General features: G+C 43.0%; 1 protein-coding gene across 3 annotated transcripts in view; it reads right to left on the bottom strand.

Annotated features, from left to right (window-relative positions):
* MAPKBP1 (mitogen-activated protein kinase binding protein 1) overlaps window positions 1–18540 on the bottom strand; it is a 55669-nt gene extending 37129 nt beyond the window's left edge. For 2 of the 3 annotated variants that reach the window (XM_055278837.2, XM_055278841.2), the window contains exons 1-2: window positions 18402–18526; window positions 17623–17845 (exon numbers count right to left, since the gene is read on the bottom strand). In XM_055278837.2, coding sequence (XP_055134812.1) covers window positions 17623–17736 — 114 coding nt within the window. In that variant the 5' untranslated portion in view covers window positions 17737–17845; window positions 18402–18526. Of the gene's footprint in view, window positions 1–17622; window positions 17846–18401 lie in introns of all 3 variants that reach the window. The other variant, XM_055278838.2, reaches the window with a different exon arrangement.
* Window positions 18541–23144: the final 4604 nt, after the last annotated feature.

Genomic DNA, 23144 nt, shown 5'->3' with positions numbered 1-23144 from the left:
AAGAGCAGACCAAGGGTCTAGTCTCTGCTCCTGGTATCTACCCAGTTTGGCTGATTTAGAGCTCCATCTATACCACAAAGACTCCCAGAAACAAATAACTTCCAATGTGACAAACAAAAAAAGGGTATCCTGCTTAACAGTTTAGAATTCGTTGGAGCTGAGTCAATTCTCCAGACTAAGATTAAAACAGCCTTAGTTTCTAAGGAAGGTGCATTTGCCACTGCTTGGAAAGGGTAACCTGACAAAGCCTCTAGCCACAGCCCCTGGGGACAAGGAGACTGGAACAAAAGTTCCCAAACCTGGCCAGTCAACAAAGTACCCAAAGAACTTAAGGTTTTTTTCCTGTAACAACAGTCCCTACTCTATCCCCACCCTATCCACTTCCCCTGACTGTACGATTCTGAATGAAAAGATAAGGAGTAGGGTTTGAGAATCTGCATATTAAAGCTCTCCAGGTGGTTCTAATGATTACCAGATTGGGAACTACTAAATTAAGGCATTTGCCCTTCTATTTCCAAATTTTAGCCTCTCTTGGGTCAGTCCCAGTGTTCCAAGTATTTTTTTACAAGAACACACCGGGGGTACAAAAGGTCTGGGGCAGAGAGAGGATCTACACTGCCATTTACTGAAGGTATACTTTGTGCCAATAACTGTTCTAAGCACTTCACACAGATCATCTCATTTAATACTCTTGACAACTTCATGAAGGACTAGTATTATCTCCATTTTACACATGAAAGAGTAAGTAGTGAGTGGAAGAACCAGGATTTAGACCTGGGGCTGTCTGGTTCCAGAAACCATGGTGCTTTGAGGTGAGTTCAAATTCTCTAGCACCATCAGAATGCTACAGTTTCTGAAACAGCACACAGGGAAGTCACTATGCCTTTGTGCAGGCACCAGGGACAGGTCTGAGAGCCAAGATAGAAGGCAGAGGGCCACAAGACAGACAGACAATAGAGACCTTTCATGCTATCTTTAACATTAACAAAAAAATTTAGCAGAACTTATCAGTAGTTAAAGTGGGTCTAAAAAATGGGTTCTGACCTCTCCTCACTGAGATGGTTGCAAGAAAGAGGGAGGGTCTTCCTAACGCCAGAGTATCCCATGTGGTCAGAGCTTGCCCATGCTATAGCCAAATATAGACAGCGGACACCCATTTCCAAGCCAACTGGCATTGCAGGGTCAGAAGCAGAAGCTGATTTCGTATGTAGATGGAGGAAGAGGTAAGGAAGGCATCAGACTAGAGGGAGAGGGAATGAAGGACCCAGTTATATTAATAGTGCAGTCATCAGTACGTGCCCAAGTCCAGAGAGCAGATTTAACAGCTTTTACAGTGCCTGGTACAGCCCTTCTGCCCTCTCTTTCTCTTCCACAGTTATCAGAAAGGCAAGAAAAGGAGTTATCTCAATGTAAGCATGCAGAATTGGGGTGGGGGTGGAGGTTGTAGATTTTTTTTTTTCCTCTAAAGTCAGTCCTCTCTACAGTACTACAGCAAAACCAGAACCACAAACAAAGCTTTAGGAGCTAAAAATCTGGTCATCAAAAGGATCTAATTCCTCTACACACCTGAATTTTCTTAAACTCTTGCTTTTCTATTTTGTAACCAGGGAGAATATTAACTGTTCCTTATCTAGACTAAGTGTGCAAAGTGAATGTGTCTCCTGGAACAAAAAGGGGAGTGTGGAGGGCTCTCAGTGCCCCTACAATCACACAACTTATGCCATGAAACTCTCCAGGGAAGAAGGAAGGTTTCCTCAACCTATTCTTTACAAAATGCTCACTTCATGCCAACACCCCAGTTTAGGCCTTCAACACATTCCTGGATATAGCAATGGGTTTCTAATCAATTTCCTTACTATAGACTCTTTCCTCCCCTCCTCCAACCCATCAGTGTGTAGTTTTTCCACAGCATAGCTTTGATCCATGTTTCTCCCCTGCCCAAAAACTTTTTCAGTCACTCCTTCCTGTCAACTAAATAAAATATAAATGTTTCAGCCTAGCATTAATGAACTCTGCCCTTCTCATAATTCTATTTCCTACTACTCACCTATATGAATCATGTGCATTTGTCAATCTGGACTATTCATTTTTCTGGAAAGGAGCCTCGGGCTTTATAGCTCATATGCTTCTTCTAACCTTCCCTTCCACTACCTTATACTGAAATCCTACCTTTCCTTCGAGGACCAGCTCAAATGTCACATCCCTTCTGATTCTTTCTGTGATCGCCTGGCCAGAAATGATTCCTTCCTCCTCCGTACTCTTACAGCAGCACTTAATTTGCGTCCTTCACATGGCATGCACTGCTTAGAACCTTGTGAAGAACTTCTATTCTTTATGGATTTGTCTTATCTCTCCTACCAATCTATACACTCCTGGAGGGCAGAGGTTGTATCTCATATAACTGTATGCTTATAGCACAGGGCACAGTGCTTAATATATATTTGTTGAAGCAATTTTTTAAATACTCAAAAACATTTTTAAAAAACTTAAAATCATGGCCGGGCACAGTGGCTGACACCTGTAATCCCAGCACTCTGGGAGGCCGAGGTGGGTAGATCACGAGGTCAAAAGTTCAAGACAAGCCTGGCCAACATGGTGAAACCCCATCTCTAATAAGAATACAAAAATTAGCCGGGCATGGTGGCACATGCCTGTAATCTCAGCTATTTGGGAGGCTGAGGCAAAAGAATTGCTTGAACCTGGGAGGCACAGGTTGCAGTGAGCCGAGATAGTGCCACTGCACTCCAGCCTGGGCAACAGAGCAAGACTCCATCTTGGGAAAAAATTAATTAATTAATTAATTAAAATAAAAAACTTAAAATCTTTATGAATACTCTTTGGTTAATCTTATTTAGTAAGTTTTTTTACCTCCTAGGGAATTCTCCAACTATGTATCAATGCCAGCCCTAGAAGCCGCGGCAGGAAGTAAGATTCTGATGCCTTTCCAGAAAGACAGACGAATGCCTGAATAACATAATCCATGTGCCATACATGATTACAAACAGAACACTCTTATCCCTGACTTTAGTAAAGACATGCATGGCATGGCTCTTCACAAATCTGACCTAAGTTATAATTAAAGAATGTGTTCTGGTCGGGTGTGGTGGTTCATGCCTTTAATCCCAGCACTTTGGGAGGCTGAGGCGGGTGGATCACGAGGTCAGGGGTTCAAGACCATTCTGGCCAACACGGTAAAACCCCATCTCTACTAAAAATACAAAAATTAGCTGGGCATGGTGGCAGGTGCCTGTAGTCCCAGCTACTCGGGAGGTGGAGGCAGGAGAATTGCTTGAACTTGGGAGGCAGAGGTTGCAGTGAGCCGAGATAACGCCACTGCACTCTAGCCTGGGCAATAAAGCTAGACTCCATCCCTGCCCCCTCAACCCAAACATAAATAAAATAAAATAAAAGCGACTATGTTGATCAAAAAGAGCTTTAAATGCCCTTGATAATCAGAACAGTGTTATCTCTAGGTGTTGGAATTATGGATAATTTTTCTTCTTCTTTATGCTTTTCTGTATTAGTTGTATCAAATCTTTTCAGAAAGCACATGTACTTCAAAAAGTATCAAAAAATATTTTATTTATCAAAGCTAACCAAGGAGATATTTTTGAAGATATTAGAAACTGGCCGGGCACAGTGGCTCATACCTGTAATCCCAACAGGAAAAAAAATCTACTTTGAGAGGCCTAGGCAGATGGATCACTTGAGGTCAGGATTTTGCCTGTAATCCTAGCTACTTGGGAGGCTGAGGCAGGGGAATCGCTTGAACTTGGGAGGCAGAGGTTGTACTGAGCGGAGATACTGCCACTGCACTCCAGCCTGGGTAACAGAGCAAGACTCAATCTCAAAGAAAAAAGGAAATGAATTGTCTCAAATTCAACAAGCTACTCATTAATCTTCAAGAAAATATTTTTATGTCCTATTACTTCTTTAAAAAACAAAAAAAGCTTATTATGCCAGATATATATATATATATATATTTTTTTTTTAGACAGAGTCTGGCTCTGTCACCCAGGCTGGAGTGCAGTGGCGCAATCTCGGCTCACTGCAAGCTCTGCCTCCCGGGTTCATGTCATTCTCTTGCCTCAGCCTCCTAAGTAGCTGGGACTACAGGCACCCGCCACCACACCCGGCTAATTTTTCTGTATTTTTAGTAGAGACGGGGTTTCACTGTGTTAGTCACGATGGTCTCTATCTCCTGACCTTGTGATCCACCCACCTTGGCCTCCCAAAGTGCTGGGATTACAGGTGTGAGCCACCACGCCCGGCTATAACAGATATATTTTTCAATAGCATTTGTGCATAACTGCTTTAATAAAATGAGCATATAGATTTTAAATTTTAAACACGTTAGATTTACATATGGAATACACATGTTTAAATTGGAGAGACTTCCATCTTTATTTTTTTTCTACTTACAAAAATAATGCAGGCTCTTTGTGAAAAATTTAAACATTACAGAAATATATAATGTAGACAGTGAAAGTCCATCATAATCTACTATCCCTCCCTGAGATAACCAATATTAACAAGTTTGGTATTTATAGCCTCACTTTTTAGTATGCATATACTAACATATATATATATATATATGTTTTAACAAAAACATAATCATTAACATAAAAAAGTATTATACAATTTGCTTTTTTCCCCCACTCAAGATACCTTGTATACTCTTCCACATCAGTATATATAGATTAACCTCATTCTTGCTGGCAGGTACAAGGAATTTCATCTTATTGATGTACACCAATCCCCTACTCATAGGTACCTGGATTACTTCAAAATTTCACTCTTATGAATAACACCAAAAAATTCAATTAGATACACCTTTGTGCAGTATGAGTGTTTGCACAGAATAAGATGCCAGAATTATAACTGCTGAATCAAAAGGTATGAATATGCAAAATTTTCTAATAGATATTACCAAATTGTCCTCTAAGAAAGTTGGATTAATGTATGTTTTCACCAGTAGTGTAAGGGTATGATTGCACCTATATCTTCACATCTTCATGTATCTTTATTTTTTTAAGCAAAAAAAAAAATTTTAATAGATTATTTCACTCTGGTCACAACACTAGAAACTTAAATCACGGGTTATAAAATTAAGACATTTTCACTAGGCCTGTAAATTCTTAGTCGGACAAAAGGCTAATTCATTTCTCAAATTATTTGTCAATATAAATCAGACCCAAAAGAAAAAAATTATTTCTATATCTAGAGAAGCTTTTGCTGTTAAAAAGCATGCTCATCACCCCAGTGGTTTCTAAACAGATAAAGAAAAAATTAGGACTCCCCTCTACTCCTGGAGTTCACTGGTTTGACGTTTTTTAAAAATTCCCCCCAAAATCATAGTCATAGTCCTGAAATAAATTACACAGAAGTTAGTATCAAAAAGAATTTCTGCTAAGCCTTCCCTTTGATCAGTATTGTTGATATAAGTTAGAATATTGGCAAGAAAAAGGTACTGAAGATAGTTCACAATAAAAAGCCATGCAGAAAGGCTGATTAAAAATGTTGGAACAGAAAAGGCTGAGCCTACAAAAAAGGACCTCTCACAAATGGAAGCTTGAAGGAATAAAATCTTGCTAACAAATTAGAAGAAAATTCCGTGGTATTCTAGGTATCTCAGACACTGATAGTATTAGCAACCCCTTATAGCTGTAAAGTTATTTAAAACTTACAATGTGCTGTCAAATTCATTAAATCTCATCTAAATCTCACAATGGCCCCGGGAGGGAGTCTATAGCTCGCTGCAACCTAGAACTCCTAGCCTCAAGCAATTCTCCCACCTCATGCCTCCTAAGTAGCTGGGACTACAGACATGCACAACCATGCCCAGCTAATTTTTTTTTTTTTTTTAACAGACAGGGTTTTGCCATGTTGCCCAGGCTGGTCTTGAACTCTGGGACTCAAGTGATCTGCTTGCCTTGGCCTCCCAAAGTCCCATCTAATTTTTTTTTTTTTTTTTTTTTTGAGATGGAGTCTCGCTCTGTTGCCAGGCTGGAGTGCAGTGGCGCGATCTCGGCTCACTGCAACCTCTGCCTTGCGGATTCAAGCAATTCTTCTGCCTCAGCCTCCCGAGTAGCTGGCACTACAGATGCGCGCCACCACGCCCAGCTAATTTTTGTACTTTTGGTAGAGACGGGGTTTCGGCATGTTGGCCAGGATGGTCTAGGTCTCTTGACCTCGTGATCCACCCACCTCGGCCTCCCAAAGTGCTGGAATTACAGGTGTGAGCCACCACGCCCAGCCCAGCTAATTTTTTTTAAAAAGCTTTTAGAGATGGGATCTTGCTATGTTGCCCAGGCCAGTCTTGAACTCCTGGCCTCAAGTGATCCTCCCGCCTCAGCCTCCAAAGTAGCTGGGGTTACAGGCCCAAGCCACTGCGTCCAGCTCATATTAACTCTTGAGAAGCTCTGTTCACTAGCCAGTTCTAGGTTTGTTATGAGGCAGTATCTCAGTGACAGCTGCTGTAGGGGCCTCACAAGAGAACCCAAAGCAGCCTGGGGAAAGAGCATCATAAGCAGAAAGGACATGTTGAGAAAGTCAGCAGCAGGTTATCATGTCATATGAAAATAATCATGGCATACAAAGATACTGTGCCCTCTCAAACAGAAGCCAACCAATGAATGTCAGGGTAACGGAGGTAGGCCTGCATGTTACAAGTTTGGTCCCGACAAGCAGCTGCTTGCTTTTCTCCAAAGCAGTAGCATAGAGGTGCAAGAATCAGAGTTTCTTTTTTTTGAGACGGAGTTTCGCTCTGTTGCCCAGCCTGGAGTGCAGTGGCACGATCTCGGCTCACTGCAAGCTCTGCCTCCCAGGTTCACGCCATTCTCCTGCCTCAGCCTCCCAAGTAGCTGCGACTACAGGTGCCTGCGACCACGCCCAGCTAATTTTTTGTGTTTTTAGTAGAGACGGGGTTTCACCATGTTAGCCAGGATGGTCTCGATCTCCTGATCTTGTGATCCACCCGCCTCGGCCTCCCAAAATGCTGGGATTACAGGCATGAGCCACGGCACACGGCCAAGAATCAGTTTCTGAGCATGCTCCCAGCTACGCGCCCACAACTGCAAACTGCCTGTGGGCTCTTCTCCATCCAATCCCTCTGGCTTAGGCTCCCTCTGCTCAGAACAAACTGAGGGAGTGCAGGGAAGCAGAGGCCTTTAGACCTCATACTTTTGCACTTACAATGTTATCACAATGCCTATTTGAGATAAGAAATAAAAAGAATAGACATTAGAGATTAGGCAAGACAAGGCACTTGCTCGAAGAACTTTGCAACCTGGAGCCAGCATGGCCCACATGGAGTCAGGCAGGCAAGTGACCTCATTTCTGCTCATGTTCAAATTAACTCATCAACCAACTGTCATTATCCAGGTCAGCCTGGACATGGGACATTTTAAATCCATTTTTTCCCAACTGGAAGAGGTATTTCCACCAGCTACTCTCCACAGCTTCAAAAACAAGGTCAGTTGTATGCTAACAGAGATAACAAAGAGGTGGAATTCAGAGGAAAAGAGGGACAGACCTGAAGGAGCACCTCAAGAGCATGAGCTACAAAATCAACCAGCCAACCAAGAGCACAACAGTTTGAAGCCCCGTGATACCCACACACAAAAACAACCAAGGCATCCGTCAGTCTGCCCTTCACTCCCCAACCAATCCCAAGACAGAAGCAGCAACTGCTTGTGGCTTCTGGTCTTCTGGAACCACACAGCTGCGCCCTGCCAACCTGACATTCACATACCCACAGAACCAAGGTTGCACAGTTTCTAACAAGAACAAGAAGCAGAAACAAAAGTTCAGGAAATCTGGAGCTGGAGGTGAGAAGAGGAGTAAGGATGTCGATGGACAAGGGTTACTGAGTGATGGATCAAAAATAATAGTCTGAGAAATTCATTAAATTGGCTTTTATAAGGAATGTTGGGGAGAAAATATTTTGTTTTTAAGGAACTGTCCCTTCCCCCCCCCCCCCCTTTGGGAACTGTCCCTTTTTCTAAGCTGAGTGCATGATGTGCCCCTTGGCTATGGCAATACAAGGCACACTTCTGCAGTCAGTGCCATGCTGTGCACATGAAGGCTCCCTGGGAGGAATGCAGAATAAAGATTAAGTGTGGGCCCTGGAGTTCAGAAAGCCTCTATTTGAATTCTTGCTTAGCCACTCACTGGCTATGTAACTACCAGCTACTCACCTGACCTCTCTTATCATTAGTTTTCTTAACTACAAAGTGGGGTGGTAATAGTATTTATGGTAGACTTCTGTAAAACTTGAATAAGATAGTATATGTAAAATGCTTAGCACAGTGCCTAGTACATCTTCACCACCCTGATGACAGCACAGTGCCTAGTACAACCTCACCCACCCTGATGACACCATTCGCATCACGTCCCTCAGAAACTGCCAATACCTTACTATTGTTCTATTTTTTTACTTGGGTGGTGGTTACACGGGGAAATCATTTATCATTATTTATAATAAAATATTATATTTGTACACTCTCTTAATGTCTGTTGTATTTAATAATTTTTTTTTTTTTTGAGATGGAGCCTCGCTATCTCCCAGGCTGGAGGGCAGTGGCGCGATCTCAGCTCACTGCAAACTCCGCGTCCAGGGTTCACGCCATTCTCCTGCCTCAGCCTCGCGAGTAGCTGGGACTACAGGCGCCAGCCACCATGCCCAGCTAATTTTTTGTATTTTTAGTAGAGACGGGGTTTCACTGTGTTAGCCAGGATGGTCTCCCATCTCCTGACCTCGTGATCCACCCGCCTCGGCCTCCCAAAGTGCTAGGATTACAGGCATGAGCCACTGCGCCTGGCCTGTATTTCATAATTTTTTAAAGTCTTGTTTTCTTAAGTGCTAGCACCTGTAAGAGCATCAGCCAAACTTATGAAGAAAGGACGAGAAGAGCCACTAAAGGAAGATGGGTCTCAAAGGCTGATGAGAACTGTGATAAATAAGGAGCAACGCTCAAATCCTGAACCACCAAAGAAACTTTCTTCTCAGGATTTCTCCAAAAGAACATTTGACAAAGTGGAAAAAAAAATCAGCCATATGGTTTCACAAAGCGTTGTTCTAAGATCTTCAAGTAAATTAAAATCTCAATTATAAACAGAGGGGCAGTCTTTGTTTGTTTTTAAGACAGGGTCTCACTCTGTTGCCCAGGCTGGAATACAGTGGTGCCATCATAGCTCACTGCAGCCTCAAACTCCTGGGCTCGAGCGATCATCCCGCCTCAGCCTCCTAAGATGCTGGGGCTATAGGTGTGCACCACCGTGCCCAGCATAGCAGGGAAAGGAAAATATCTTTAGCTTCATTTCAGTTTTAGGAGGAGATAAGGCATATAAACTTTAAAATCCCAGCAAGAAAAAAAAAAACAAAAACCCACAGGATTGTTTTACCAAATAGGGAAGCAACCAAAAAAAGCATTGCACATTTTTGGAGGCCAAGGCAGGCAGATCACTTGACGTCAGGAGTTCGAGACCAGCCTGGCCAACATGTTGAAATCCTGTCTCTACTAAAAAAACAAAAAGTAGCCAGGCATGGTGGCACATGCCTGTAATCCCAGCTACTCGGGAGGCTGAGGCAAGAGAATCACTTGAACCCAGGAGGTGGAGGTTGCAGTGAGCCGAGATCGTGCCACTGCACTTCAGCCTAGGCGACAGAGCAAGACTCTGTCTCAAAAAAGAAAAAAGGAAAAAAAAAAGCAAAAAAAAAAGCATTGCAAACATTGTGACAAAATGAGAGGGGGGAATTTACTCCCTAGAAATCTAGGAGGAGCTATCCATACTGTAAACTCATTCTTCTGTAAAGTGTCCTTCAAAACCACAGGAAATAATGTGACCAATGAAGAAGCACTGGACCTGCTGCTACAACTGTTGAAAGGGATTTGGAAAATCTGGACATTCAAAAATACCAACACTAAAAATCCACACTACCCAGTCTGGCTATCATACTCACTTTTATTTCTTGCCTTCCTCACCAACTTTTTTTTTTTTTTAAGGTAACAGAAGTTAAAGTAAAATCCACAAATGGGGTAATAAACATCCAAGAAGGTGGGCAAGTCTCATTCTATACCTTTACTGAGAATTGCTATGAAAAGGAAGCTGCCAGAAAACCTGGCTTTGTCCTACATTAAACAATGGAGCCCAGAGGAGAGGCTTAGCCTGGAGCAGTGGGAATGTGAAGTATAATATAACAAATCCTTCTGAAAACACTGTAGCTTTATTTCTTTAACAACACTGCAGTCTGAACATGAAGTAAAACCAACAGATACTCTGAGGATGAGTGGGACAGACCATGTGCTCAGAGAAGCTTAGTTTGAATAAACATAGCCCCAATTTCAAACCCTGGACTGTTTTCTCCAAACAAAGGGTCAATGATAACAGCATCAAGCTCAACTTCGGACTCAGAGGGTTGGTGGGGAGGTTACAGAGGTCAGGCCGAAGCCTCATTTCTACCTGTTTTTTCATTAGTCAAGAAATGAAAATACACAGGTGACAAACGGAAGACATTCAAAATACCAGCAGGAATAAGACACTGACTCAAATCCAAGAGGGGAGCCTGCCCTAAATTGCAAACTGAAAGAGAGAAAAACTTGGACAGCAGCAGTGCTCTTCCACTCTGAAATGAGTGAGGCCAAATAGGTGAGAGGAGGTTTTGAAAGACAACTCCGAGCCTGAAGAGGCTGGACTATTTTTAGACAGTAAAGGAAGAGGTGTTGGGTCCAGGGAGAGAAGCATCCTCTCTCTCCAGTGAGAATCACTTTGAAGGCTGAGGGCAGCTGCAGGCACCGGAAGGAGGGATGAAATGGAGATCAAAGAAACAAAACTAGGAGAACATTGACATTTTTCATTGTATACCACCTGTTGTGAGGATCTCAAGACACTTCACAAGCCTTATTTCAAGAGACCTCAGAGACAGAAAATTCAACAAGAGCTTTGAAGGTCATTCACAAAGACTGGTAAGGGGCATAGCTGCTGGCCACAGGGACATCCACTCTTAGTCATCTATTCTATGTGGAGAATTCAGAGCGTGTGTATTGAACACTAAGAAATGACTGGAGCCTGGCGCAGAGGCGAGCACCACTAGTCCCAGCTACTCAGAAAGGCAGGAGCTGGGCATGGTGGCTCATGCCTGTAATCCCAGCACTTTGGGAGGCTGTGGCAGGAGGATCCCTTGAGGCCAGGGGTTTGAGACCAGCCTGAGCAACATAGTGAGACTCTGTCTCTACAAAAAACAAAAATAACTGGCCAGGTGTGGTGGCTCATGCTGTAATCCCAGCACTTTGGGAGGCTGAGGCAGGCAGATCACGAGGTCAGGAGTTTGAGACCAGCCTGACCAACATGGTGAAATCCTGTTTCTACTAAAAACACAAAAATTAGCCCAGCGTGGTGGCGCACGCCTGTAATCCCAGCTACTCAGGAGGCTGAGGCAGGAGAATCGCTTGAATCCGGGAGGCGGAGGTTGCAGTGAGCTGAGATAACGCCACTGCACTCCAGCCTGGGCGACAGAGAAAGACTCCGTCTCGAAAAAAATGAGTATGTTTCCCCAATACCAAATCATATATGCATTCAAACACTGAGCAAAAGCTGAAATTAGATTATTGCCACTTTTTCTCCTTCATGAAACCCACCTAACCAAACTCTTCTTAGAGTCACTTCTTAAAAGGCTCGAAGTACCACCACACAACTATACAGGAAGAAAAACTTGGGGAAACAAATAGAGAAAGACAAATCAGATTTATAATTAAAAAAACACAACAAGAAGAAAGTCATCTTACCCATTGTTTCCAGAAGGAATAATATAACCTAGATCAGGTTAATGGCTCTTAAGGAGGAGGATGATCTCAATACCTCCTTCAGTTACTTTTAAAAAATCTAGCAACCCTTCAGCACAGACAATCCTTTTGTAACCCTAACTTAAATCTTGCCTGCTGGCCTTTGGTCCATTTCTATCCTTTGTCCTCGAAAACAAGCCCAGCTCCCTCCACATAAAAATCTTTCAGAAACTTTCAGAGGAGGAGGGTTAGCTATCAAGAACACACACATTTGCTTCTTAAGGAAAACACAGCCCAACTTAGAGATGAGAGCAGGAAATGACAATTCTACAGGATTTGAACTTGGGTATTTACTGATAACTTCAAGTCACACTTCACCAAGACTAAGCTGATTTAGCATAAAACTTTAAATCAGTCTTTTCCAATGTACTCCACTGAAGAGACTCCCCTCCCTGTGAAAAAGCTTAACAAAAATCTCAGCACTCATCTACTCTTTGCTGTGACTTAAATCTCCACCTCCACTGGCTCTCTCACACCAGCTTTTAGCCGTCTTTTTAACTAGGTCTCTCCTGAATTAAGAACCCTTTACTGAGCACTGCTTTCTGCAGACGTGGACTTCTTCTCACTTATGTCCTTCACACCTAATTAGGCTGCATCTCTACTTCTTTGTCACCATTTTATTAATCCTAGTTTTGATCTCTCTTCTAAAGAGGTCATAAATTCCTCCTGATTATTTTATTCACCTGGATGTCCAAGTTTATCCCGTACTATATTTGACATCTTTAAATTAGTCTCATTTTTTTTTTTTTTTTAGTACTTACTGCCTATCTTACACTGTCCTAAATGGTGTGATGTAAAGGAAATAAAGAGCATGACCCCAATCCTTAGGAAATGAAGACATACATAAAACAACAATAAGATATTGGTTTCAAGGTGGGGGGCTAGTCACAGAAAGCCCTGTGGCTCTGATAAATACAGAATTGGACCTAAAAATAAGTGTACAATTTGGTGTAAAGGAGAAGGCTACTTTAGATAGAAAGAACAGTATAATTCAAAGCAGGAGGCCATCTGAAGTAAGAGCTGCATAAAGGCTTTCTGACATTTCCTTCTTTGCCCCCCAAAAGGGGCATGTACCTTTTTGTCTTCAAATTTTATTTGAGAATTAGCTATCCATGAATCACAAATTTCCTGTTATCATGATTACTCACAGCCACCACATATTAGAGCAACTCACAGAGCTTAATACTCCTGGTCCATAGAGCTTAATACACTAGAGTTATCACAAGGCAGGCTTTTAGAATAATCTTAGGTAGAGACCTTTTACTAAGGAGTGTGGGGAGTCTGGCATCTCTAGGGTCCTGGGCACACAAAGACAGCTACTCCTCTTGGGTGCTAAAGATATGCACCAGTCATTTTGCTGCCAGACCATTCAAGGGTCATTCAACTTCAGCTAAGTATTTCTTTCATACACAGCTTCAGGACAGACAAAGCCATCTAAAGCAGTCTGAAGCACTGAATTCCTATTTTAAACAGGGAATGGTAAATGGTCTTGCCAGGGATGCCCCTTTTCCACTGTTTTCCTGGAGAGCTCTTCTCCACCTGCCTTAGGACTCACAGTTCAAGCATCCCTTCTTCTGTGAAGCCTTTCCTTTTTTTTTTTTTTTTGAGACAGAGTCTTGCTCTGTTACCCAGGCTAGAGTGCACTGGCAGGATCTCAGCTCACTGCAACCTCAGCCTCCCGGATTCAGGCGATTCTCCTGCCTCAGCCTCCCGAGTAGGTGGGATTACAGGCGTGCACCACCATGCCCGGCTAATTTTTGTATTTTTAGTAGAGATGAGATTTCACCATCTTGACCAGGCTGGTTTCAAACTCCCGACCTAGTGATCCATCCGCCTTGGCCTCCCAAAGTGCTGGGATTACAGGGGTGAGCCACCATGCCTGGCCTGTGAAGCCTTTCCTAATTCCTCTGAACTGATTTACGTCGCCTCCCCTGTGCTTCCATTAACAATGTACACAAGGATATTGGTCTGAAATTCTCTTTTTTGGTTATGTCTCTGCCAGGTTTTGGTATCAGGACGATGCTGGCTTCGTAAAATGTGTTAGGGAGGATTCCCTCTTTTTCTATCGATTGGAATAGTTTCAGAAGGAATGGTACCAGTTCCTCCTTGTACCTCTGGTAGAATTCAGCTGTGAATCCATCAGGTCCTGGACTCTTTTTGGTTGGTAAGCTATTGATTATTGCCACAATTTCAGAACCTGTTATTGGTCTATTCAGAGATTCAACTTCTTCCTGGTTTAGTCTTGGGAGGGTGTATTTGTCGAGGAATTTATCCATTTCTTCTAGATTTTCTAGTTTATTTGCATAGAGGTGTTTGTAGTATTCTCTGATGGTAGATTGTATTTCTGTGGGATCGGTGGTGATATCCCCTTTTTCGTTTTTTATTGCATCTATTTGATTCTTCTCTCTTTTCTTCTTTATTAGTCTTGCTAGCAGTCCATCAATTTTGTTGATCTTTTCAAAAAACCAGCTCCTGGATTCATTAATTTTTTGAAGGGTTTTTTGTGTCTCTATTTCCTTCAGTTCTGCTCTGATTTTAGTTATTTCTAGCCTTCTGCTAGCTTTTGAATGTGTTTGCTCTTGCTTTTCTAGTTCTTTTAATTGTGATGTTAGGGTGTCAATTTTGGATCTTTCCTGCTTTCTCTTGTGGGCATTTAGTGCTATAAATTTCCCTCTACACACTGCTTTGAACGTGTCCCAGAGATTCTGGTATGTTGTGTCTTTGTTCTCGTTGGTTTCAAAGAACATCTTTATTTCTGCCTTCATTTCATTATGTACCCAATAGTCATTCAGGAGCAGGTTGTTCAGTTTCCATGTAGTTGAGCGGTTTTGACTGAGTTTCTTAATCCTGAGTTCTAGTTTGATTGCACTGTGGTCTGAGAGACAGTTTGTTATAATCTCTGTTCTTTTACATTTGCTGAGAAGAGCTTTACTTCCAACTATGTGGTCAATTTTGGAATAGGTGTGGTGTGGTGCTGAAAAAAATGTATATTCTGTTGATTTGGGGTGGAGAGTTCTGTAGATGTCTATTAGGTCCACTTTATGTAGAGCTGAGTTCAATTCCTGGATATCCTTGTTAACTTTCTGTCTCGTTGATCTGTCTAATGCCGACAGTGGGGTGTTAAAATCTCCCATTATTATTGTGTGGGAGTTTAAGTCCCTTTGTAGGTCACTGAGGACTTGCTTTATGAATCTGGGTGCTCCTGTGTTGGGTGCATATATATTTAGGATAGTTAGCTCTTCTTGTTGAATTGATCCCTTTACCATTATATAATGGCCTTCTTTGTCTCTTTTGATCTTTGTTGGTTTAAAGTCTATTTTATCAGAGACTAGGATTGCAACCCCTGCCTTTTTTTGTTTTCCAGTTGCTTGATAGATCTTCCTCCATCCCTTTATTGCTCCTCATCACTGGCCATCAGAGAAATGCAAATCAAAACCACAGTGAGATACCATCTCACACCAGTTAGAATGGCCATATCATTAAAAAATCAGGAAATAACAGGTGCTGGAGAGGATGTGGAGAAATAGGAACACTTTTACACTGTTGGTGGGACTGTAAACTAGTTCAACCATTGTGGAAGTCAGTGTGGCGATTCCTCAGGGATCTAGAACTAGAAATACCATTTGACCCAGCCATCCCATTACTGGGTATATACCCAAAGGACTATAAATCATGCTGCTATAAAGACACATACACACGTATGTTTATTGCGACACTATTCACAATAGCAAAGAGCTGGAACCAACCCAAATGTCCAACAACGATAGACTGGATTAAGAAAATGTGGCACATATACACCATGGAATACTATGCAGCCATAAAAAATGATGAGTTCGTGTCCTTTGTAGGGACATGGATGAAACTGGAAAACATCATTCTCAGTAAACTATCGCAAGGACAAAAAACCAAACACCGCATGTTCTCACTCATAGGTGGGAATTGAACAATGAGAACTCATGGACACAGGAAGGGGAACACCACGCTCTGGGGACTGTTGTGGGGTGGGGGGAGGGGGGAGGGACAGCATTAGGAGATACACCTAATGCTAAATGACGAGTTAATGGGTGCAGGAAATCAACATGGCACATGGATACATATGTAACAAACCTGCACATTGTGCACATGTACCCTAAAACCCTAAAGTATAATAAAAAAAAAAAAAAAAAAATGTACACATACTTCTACAGCAGCACTTACCACACCGTGTTTTAATTGTTTACATGTCTGACTAGCCATAAGCTCTTTGATGGCAAGGGTAATGTTTTATCCATCACTGATTGCACACTTAATAGGCACTCAATAAACACTTGTTAAATGCATTAATAATGGATGATATTGGAAGTCTTAAAGAATGGCAACTATACTTTCTGGATTCCAGACCAAAATTACAGTAAGAATTAACAATGAACGCTAAACTCTCATTATACGTTTCTACTACATATACCATTCCTGGCCAGAAAAAGAGGCCAAATATTGGAGAAGATTGCTCTAACAGTGCTGGTCACTGCCAAGTTACCAGCCAAGAATAAGAGCACTTGCAGTATTAAGAATAAACAGAGTCATATCTAAGACAATTTCTACATTTCAGGCTTCTTTGCCTGCCTCAGGAGAATAGAAACAATGATGAATAAGAGACCTTGGAAGGGTCAAGATGTCCACCATCACAAAACCACGTAGCAAACTGTGATTCAACACAACTTCTGCTGAAATATACAGGAAAGCTGTTCACCTTCTTACCAAATCTACTCAAAGTTCTGCTAAGGGACACAGGGCTGAACTAAGTCCTCCCAGAACTCTGCCATTTGTACAGTGGCATTCTAAATCATTCCTCATGGGATTTACTCATCACTGAAGAGATACAGGCAAAGCAATACAATGCTGTGGTCTCAAATGCCTCTCCCTGTAACAACCTTGTACCTCACAAGGCTATTGTGTTTACAGGCTACTAATAAGACACAAAATCTGATCTGATCCTGTGGGAGTAAAGCCCTGGATTCCCTCAAGGGATTAAATAAATGTAGTCTACTTCTGGATTCCCAAAGTTGTGGGGTTTATTTAGTTGAAAAAAGCATAAGGACCAAAACCCAGACAAGTGAAGGGATGGAAAGGAACTTTGCCTCTGAGGATCATCTGCAGCTGAGTGGGATGTGGCTCTTGGCATATAGTGAATGAGATAAGCAACGCTCAAGGGCCATCCAGAACTGTCTTGCTGACAGATATCTGGCTTCTTGCATGTTATCATTCCTAAGAAGCCAAGACGCTCCAGTTAGCCTCTTGAAGAGACAAAAAAAATTTGTTTTGACCGTAGGCAAGAGCAATTACCAAGCCAGTAACTCTGACTAGGTGTTTTAGCATATTTCTTTCTGCCACTACAGTCTTACATAACCCCAGCTGTTACATTAACACCTGCAGCTACATTAGTCACAGCTTAGCCCTTCACAAGGTATGGGTTCCTACTGTCCTCTCCCAAGGAGGGAAACTGAGTCATAGCATATCAACTGGCTTCCCAAGCACATGCTTAGTGTATAGTGAGGCCACAATTGAACTCAGGTGGTCTTCCTACTATTCACCTCTTCTCATGGATGAATCTCAGCATGCCCACCCCTGCTGCTCTTTTTCCTTCAACCTAAAACCAAATCATTGCCTGCAGAGATCACATGTGATCCTTTAGAGTCAACGAGAGCTTCTAGTTATCTTTCCCAAGAAACAGGAAGGTTAACGAGAAACATGGAGCAGGAGAGGGTGGGTTTGGAAAGAGGTGGATCCCAACAGGACTCACCTTGGAGCTGAGGTCCTCTCGTCGGTTTCCTGCCTTACTCCTGCGCAGTTTGATGGATGGAGATCTCAACAGATTCTTGATCCGGCTGGTAATGGTTGACCCTTCCACAGCCATTACGACGAGAAACCCTTTGGGACAGTCCCCGGCCCAGTCCTGGGTCTTGTCTCAACAGCGGCACTGTCTTTCCACTTCACAGGGCTTCCCAGTATGCCCTCTCACTGACCTGAGATGGCAGAAGCCACCTTAGTATCAGTGTCTTACCTTCTGCCTAGCGAAGTCTGCAGCGTTTACCTCTGGGTATTGCTCTCACCATTTCCCTCATCCCCACCTTCTAGTCCTGCACAGTTTCTTACGTCGGAAGGAAAGGCTCACGAAAAAGGGGGGGAAGATCCTAAGCCACGAAGAAATGCCAGGCCCACGCCCGCCAGAGGCGTTTAACTGGCGAGATGGATGGGATGGGCCCTAGTTGGTCTCGTGGACGATCTGGTTCCCGTTAATGCCCAACTGTTCCCATGGCAACTGTAGTGTCCAAGGGAGGAGTCCGCCGAGACCACCAGGGATTTCCGCAGGCCTGGACACCTGCGCTAGCGCCGGCGGGGACTCGGCGCGGCGGGACTCGCCGTAGCCCACAACTCGTTCTGCCACGGGAGCCTCCCTCCCCCACTCCCTATCCTCCAGAGCTCGCTCTCCCCCCTCCACAGCGGCTCTGGACCTTTATCTTTCACCCGCCTCTGAGGCCCCTGCTACTCGTCAGCGCCCCCGTTCGGGCCCAGCCTCACCAGCCTCGGCGAGCGAGGGCCACACCGCTCACAGCGCCCTCGGGCATCGCGTTCGGCAATTTCAGCTCCGCCGCGGTAGCGGCAGCGGTATGGGCAGCAGCAGGAGCTATGGTGGCACGATCGGCTCAAAACGCGAACTACCGCCTGGGCCAAGCTCCGGGCTGGGTGGGCGGAGCCGACGCGAGGGGCGCGGCCTGTAGTCAGGAGAGCGCTTCCAGAGTGGACAAGCAAGGCTTACGGGGGCGGAGCCAATGAAAGGGCCCAGGAAGCAGACGGCTTGAGACTGGGGAACCACGGAATCCGCACGATTGCGGGTACCGCTTTTAGAGGAAGGTCAACGGAACATGGCTTCAGAATTGAGAGAACCAAGCTTTTTATGGTATTATCAGGCCTGGTCCCCCATGGAACTGCACTTCCCAGAGCCCCAGGACGATAACCACGCCTCCAGGGTGTTAAGGTTGTCATCTGATAGGCCCGAGGGACCGTAGCTGAAACTCCTAGCTCAGAATTACAAGACTGAGCTACAGCCTAAAAGCTCTGCTCCCAGCGACCACAAGTGTTGAGATTTAAAGCGACTGAAGTAGTTTATGTTCGCAGCCAGTCCGGCACGTAGACTCAACGTGGAAAGGATTATTCTGAATAACGCAATTTAATAGCTAAGAACAGTGTTTTTGCACTGGGCAACCTGGTCATTATGAAATGGGAAAGGGTGGCCTTGAACAGAGCTTTGGGCATGCGGGAGAAAGAGAAGACAAGTGAATGTGCTGTTATAATACTGTAGGTTTCATGGTTTCTCTAGCCTCCGACATCCCATTGTGCTTCCTTACCTAAAGCTGACCAGGACTTCGTTGCTCCAGATCTTTTCCTCGTTCCATTTACTTGTGAATCCTTTCATCTAGGGCTGTTCCTTGCTGAGGTCACTGTCGAGCTTGCTGATACTAGATCGAGGGGTAGTTTTTCTAACTCATTTCAGGGGAGGCAGAGGGAATACACGGAAATGTTACATGAAATATATATTTCCTGAGTATTCTCCACTTGACTACTACCATAAGAAATTACCTGATGAAAAAGTCTAAGCCAGAGACTCGGGTCCCAAGGGAATAGTACACTGGTGTGTCTGTCTCACCTATCCAGATCTTTTGAATCCCTGTGGAGATGACATGTGTCTCCAAGAGGGAAGAACCTCTAAGAAATTATTATACCTTATGAAAAAGCCTAAGCCAAAGACAAGGGACCCAAGGGAGTACTACACTGGTGTGTCTGTCTCACCCTATCCAGATCTTTTGAAGCCCTGTGGAGATGACATGTGATAGCAAGAGGGAAGAACCCCTAAACTCATTGCTTGTGTACAACGGTGAGCCTTGTACAGCCAAGTGGCAAAGCACATATGTGCTTGTGTATACTGTAGCCGCATATTAAAAATTACATTTGTAAAGCTCAAGTTGACATGGAGATGATGGATGTCACCTCCTGGAAGACTAACTGGCAATAGCATGTGGCCTTCTTCCCTTCAACCATGCACTGCAAATATTATGAAACATAAAATACGATTTTCAAATTTATTTCCCAAGTCTGGAGGAAGAAGGCAAGAACCATTAGCTACAATATGCAAGAGGTAGTTGGTTCCCTCAACCTCTTGCTAGTTACATGATGTGACCTCTCCATGGGAGTGAAAGCTAGTAAATGGTGCCACCTGGTGTCTTTAACTGTATGCTGCAGACCACAGCAGATGCTATCTCCACCCACGAAACGAGTAAAAATGTGCCCACAAGAGCCGTCCCTAATCCTCTCCAGATCATTCTGGTGTCCGATAACGGTTTTCTCACCTAATCACTCATGGCCAGATAAACGGTTTACAAAGTATCACTGGTCATTTCTTTCATTAAAAACAACTGAAAGCATTGTAATGAGGATTTCTTAAGTCTGGAATCTGGGTACTTCCAGTCTTAGGCCAAAGCCACGTTTTTTTTTTTTTTCAACAGTCTTGCTCTGTCCCCAGGCTGGAGTGCAGGGCGATCTCAGCTCACTGCAACCTCCGACTCCTGGTTTCTAGCCATTCTCTTGCCTCAGCCTCCCAAGTAGCTGGGATTACAGGCACGCGCCACCACGCCCAGTTAATTTTTGTATTTTTAGTAAAGATGGGGTTTCACCATGTTGGCCAGGAGGTCTCGATCTCCTGACCTCGTGATCCAGCCGCCTTGGCCTCCCAAAGTGCCGGGATTACAGGCGTGAGCCACCATGCCCAGCCCACACATTTTTAATTCTTCACAATTCAATCCAACTTTTACTGTCTAGGTACTATGCTGCCTTTGAGATACCAATATAGGAATAAGCTATAGGCTATTCCCATTCTTCATTAATTCCTCAGAAAATAACAGTCCCAGGTCTAATGTGAACAGAAGCATTATTCACTTTTCTCCACTCAGATTTACAGTCATGCATTGTATACAATTCAATGACCGCATGGTCCCATTAAATTATAATACCATATTTTTACCGTGCCTTTCCTATGTGTAGACACACAAACACCATGTGTTACAACTGCCTATGATATTCAGTGCAGTTGACATGCTGTGCGGATTTGTAGCCTAGGAGCAACATAGCCTAGGTGTGTGGTTAAGCAACACCATCTAGGTTTGTGTAAGTACAGTACACTCTATGATGTTTGCAGAACAAAACCACCCAAGGTGCATTTCTCAGAACATATCCCCATCATTAAGTGATGCATGACTCTACTTGCCATCCCAATCCTCCAAAATGCAGTTAACTCTTCATAAGTATTTCATCATCCATACACTATTTAACTTTATTCTACTTTTATATGTCCTAAACATCTATACATAGTGTTTGCCAGCTTCTGAAATTCTAGACGTCTGGGGAATAGACGTTATATAGTTGTCTGTTTAGCACTGTACTCATTAGATCAAATTTTAAAATTCACCCTAGGCATAACATGCAAATAAGGTACAATTATAAGATCCTGGGAAACAGGCTAAACATTTGCTCATCAATTCAAATATTTATTGAGCACCTCTACATGCAAGGCACTGTGCAACAGCTGAGATCAACGACTGCAGTTCCTTGGAAACACAATGGATCTCAAAACCATGCTTCCAAGACTGCTTTCCTACTTAGTATCTTTTCTACCAGCAGTTTACAATAGAAATTAGTAGTTTATATTTGTCTCAAAATTTCCAACTCATCCCAGTCTTCCCATCCTCTTAATGCACCACCATAACTATTCAACACTTATGTATAGAGCAGCTCAGTCATGTCTAATATTAGCTATGCCTCAAATAAAAAGTTGTACTTATCAAATTTCCCTCAATTCCAAAAAATGCATTTTAACTGATTTTTTTCCTCCAACTGGCAGTGAGTCTGAATATCTCAGCTTTAATTTTCTCTGCACCTAGATATTTGTGTCCATGTAAAATTTCATTAGTAGGCCGGGCGCAGTGGCTCACGCCTGTAATCCCAGCACTTTGGGAGGCCGAGGCGGGCAGATCACAAGGTCAGGAGATTGAGACCATCCTGGCTAACACGGTGAAACCCTGTCTCTACAAAAACTACAAAAAAATTAGCCGGGCAGGGTGGCGGGCGCCTGTAGTCCCAGCTACTCTGGAGGCTGAGGCAGGACAATGGCGTAAACCCGGGAGGCAGAGCTTGCAGTGAGCCAAGACAGAGCCACTGCACTCCAGCCTGGGCGACAGAGCGAGACTCTGCCTCAAAAAAAATAAAAATAAAAATTTCATTAGTGATAATACAATGACATGAAGTACTGATGCTTTTACAGCACCTTCTTCAAAACCAACAGTTTTGTGCAAGAAATGTATTCTGATTCTTGGTTATTAGTCATTCTCTATAAAAGTACCTGGAAAATGTGCTGTGTATGGTTTGTTGTCATTGTTTAATTCTGGAGTGAGGGACAAGGGCTGTCACTATTTTCTAGACCCGTTTTTAAACTGCATCACCCTATTCCATTTCAAATATCTCAACCAGTATAGTTAGAAAAAAAAATTATCTAAACCACTAAACCCAAAATAACATATGGATTGTCTGCCTTTCTTGTGTGTTCAAAACATTTTCAAACTTGTTATAGAAGAGCCTAGCATCAGGTATTTCATCCGTAATTCCAGGAAAAAACTATTGCATGTACTATAAAATTACACAAAGTGAACAAATTGTATGAAGCTTATATAACTGGACTTGATCTGTTAGTGACCTTAATAGGAGTAGTTGGATGTCTAAAGGATTCCTTTAAACGTTTTTGTTAACTGTCAAACTCTTTAACATATCTTCCCTTAAGAACACCTACTGTCCTTTACCACTAAAAGACTGTGTACCTTTACTCCCCAAGGTTAACAGGTAAACTGCCTTGGTCATACTGACACTAAAATTATTTTAGAATGACTTCTAAAACAAATACTTGCCATCAGATTGCACACAATTTTGAAGCCTCCATGTAAAACATGCTACAAGGATTAGAACATCGAAAACCTCCCCCAAATGGCATATCAGAAACTTTGAGAAAAGGAAAGGATTCCTATGATAAAACCACTTCAGTGGCACCTCTCTCAAATATGTCTTAGGGAATTAGAATTCTCTACTCCAAGTTAGCACAAACCTCCCAACACCAAGTTCTGCTTTAATTATTTTAACTGATTTATTTCAGGTTTATATAGTCTACCTTTCAATCACCAAACTTCTGTTCTTAGATTTCTAAAAAAATAGTCACTTTTCGAA

The sequence above is a fragment of the Symphalangus syndactylus genome, chromosome 5 (assembly GCF_028878055.3).
Source record: "Symphalangus syndactylus isolate Jambi chromosome 5, NHGRI_mSymSyn1-v2.1_pri, whole genome shotgun sequence".
NCBI lineage: Eukaryota > Metazoa > Chordata > Mammalia > Primates > Hylobatidae > Symphalangus > Symphalangus syndactylus.
This window is presented reverse-complemented; position numbering and strand designations above follow the sequence as displayed.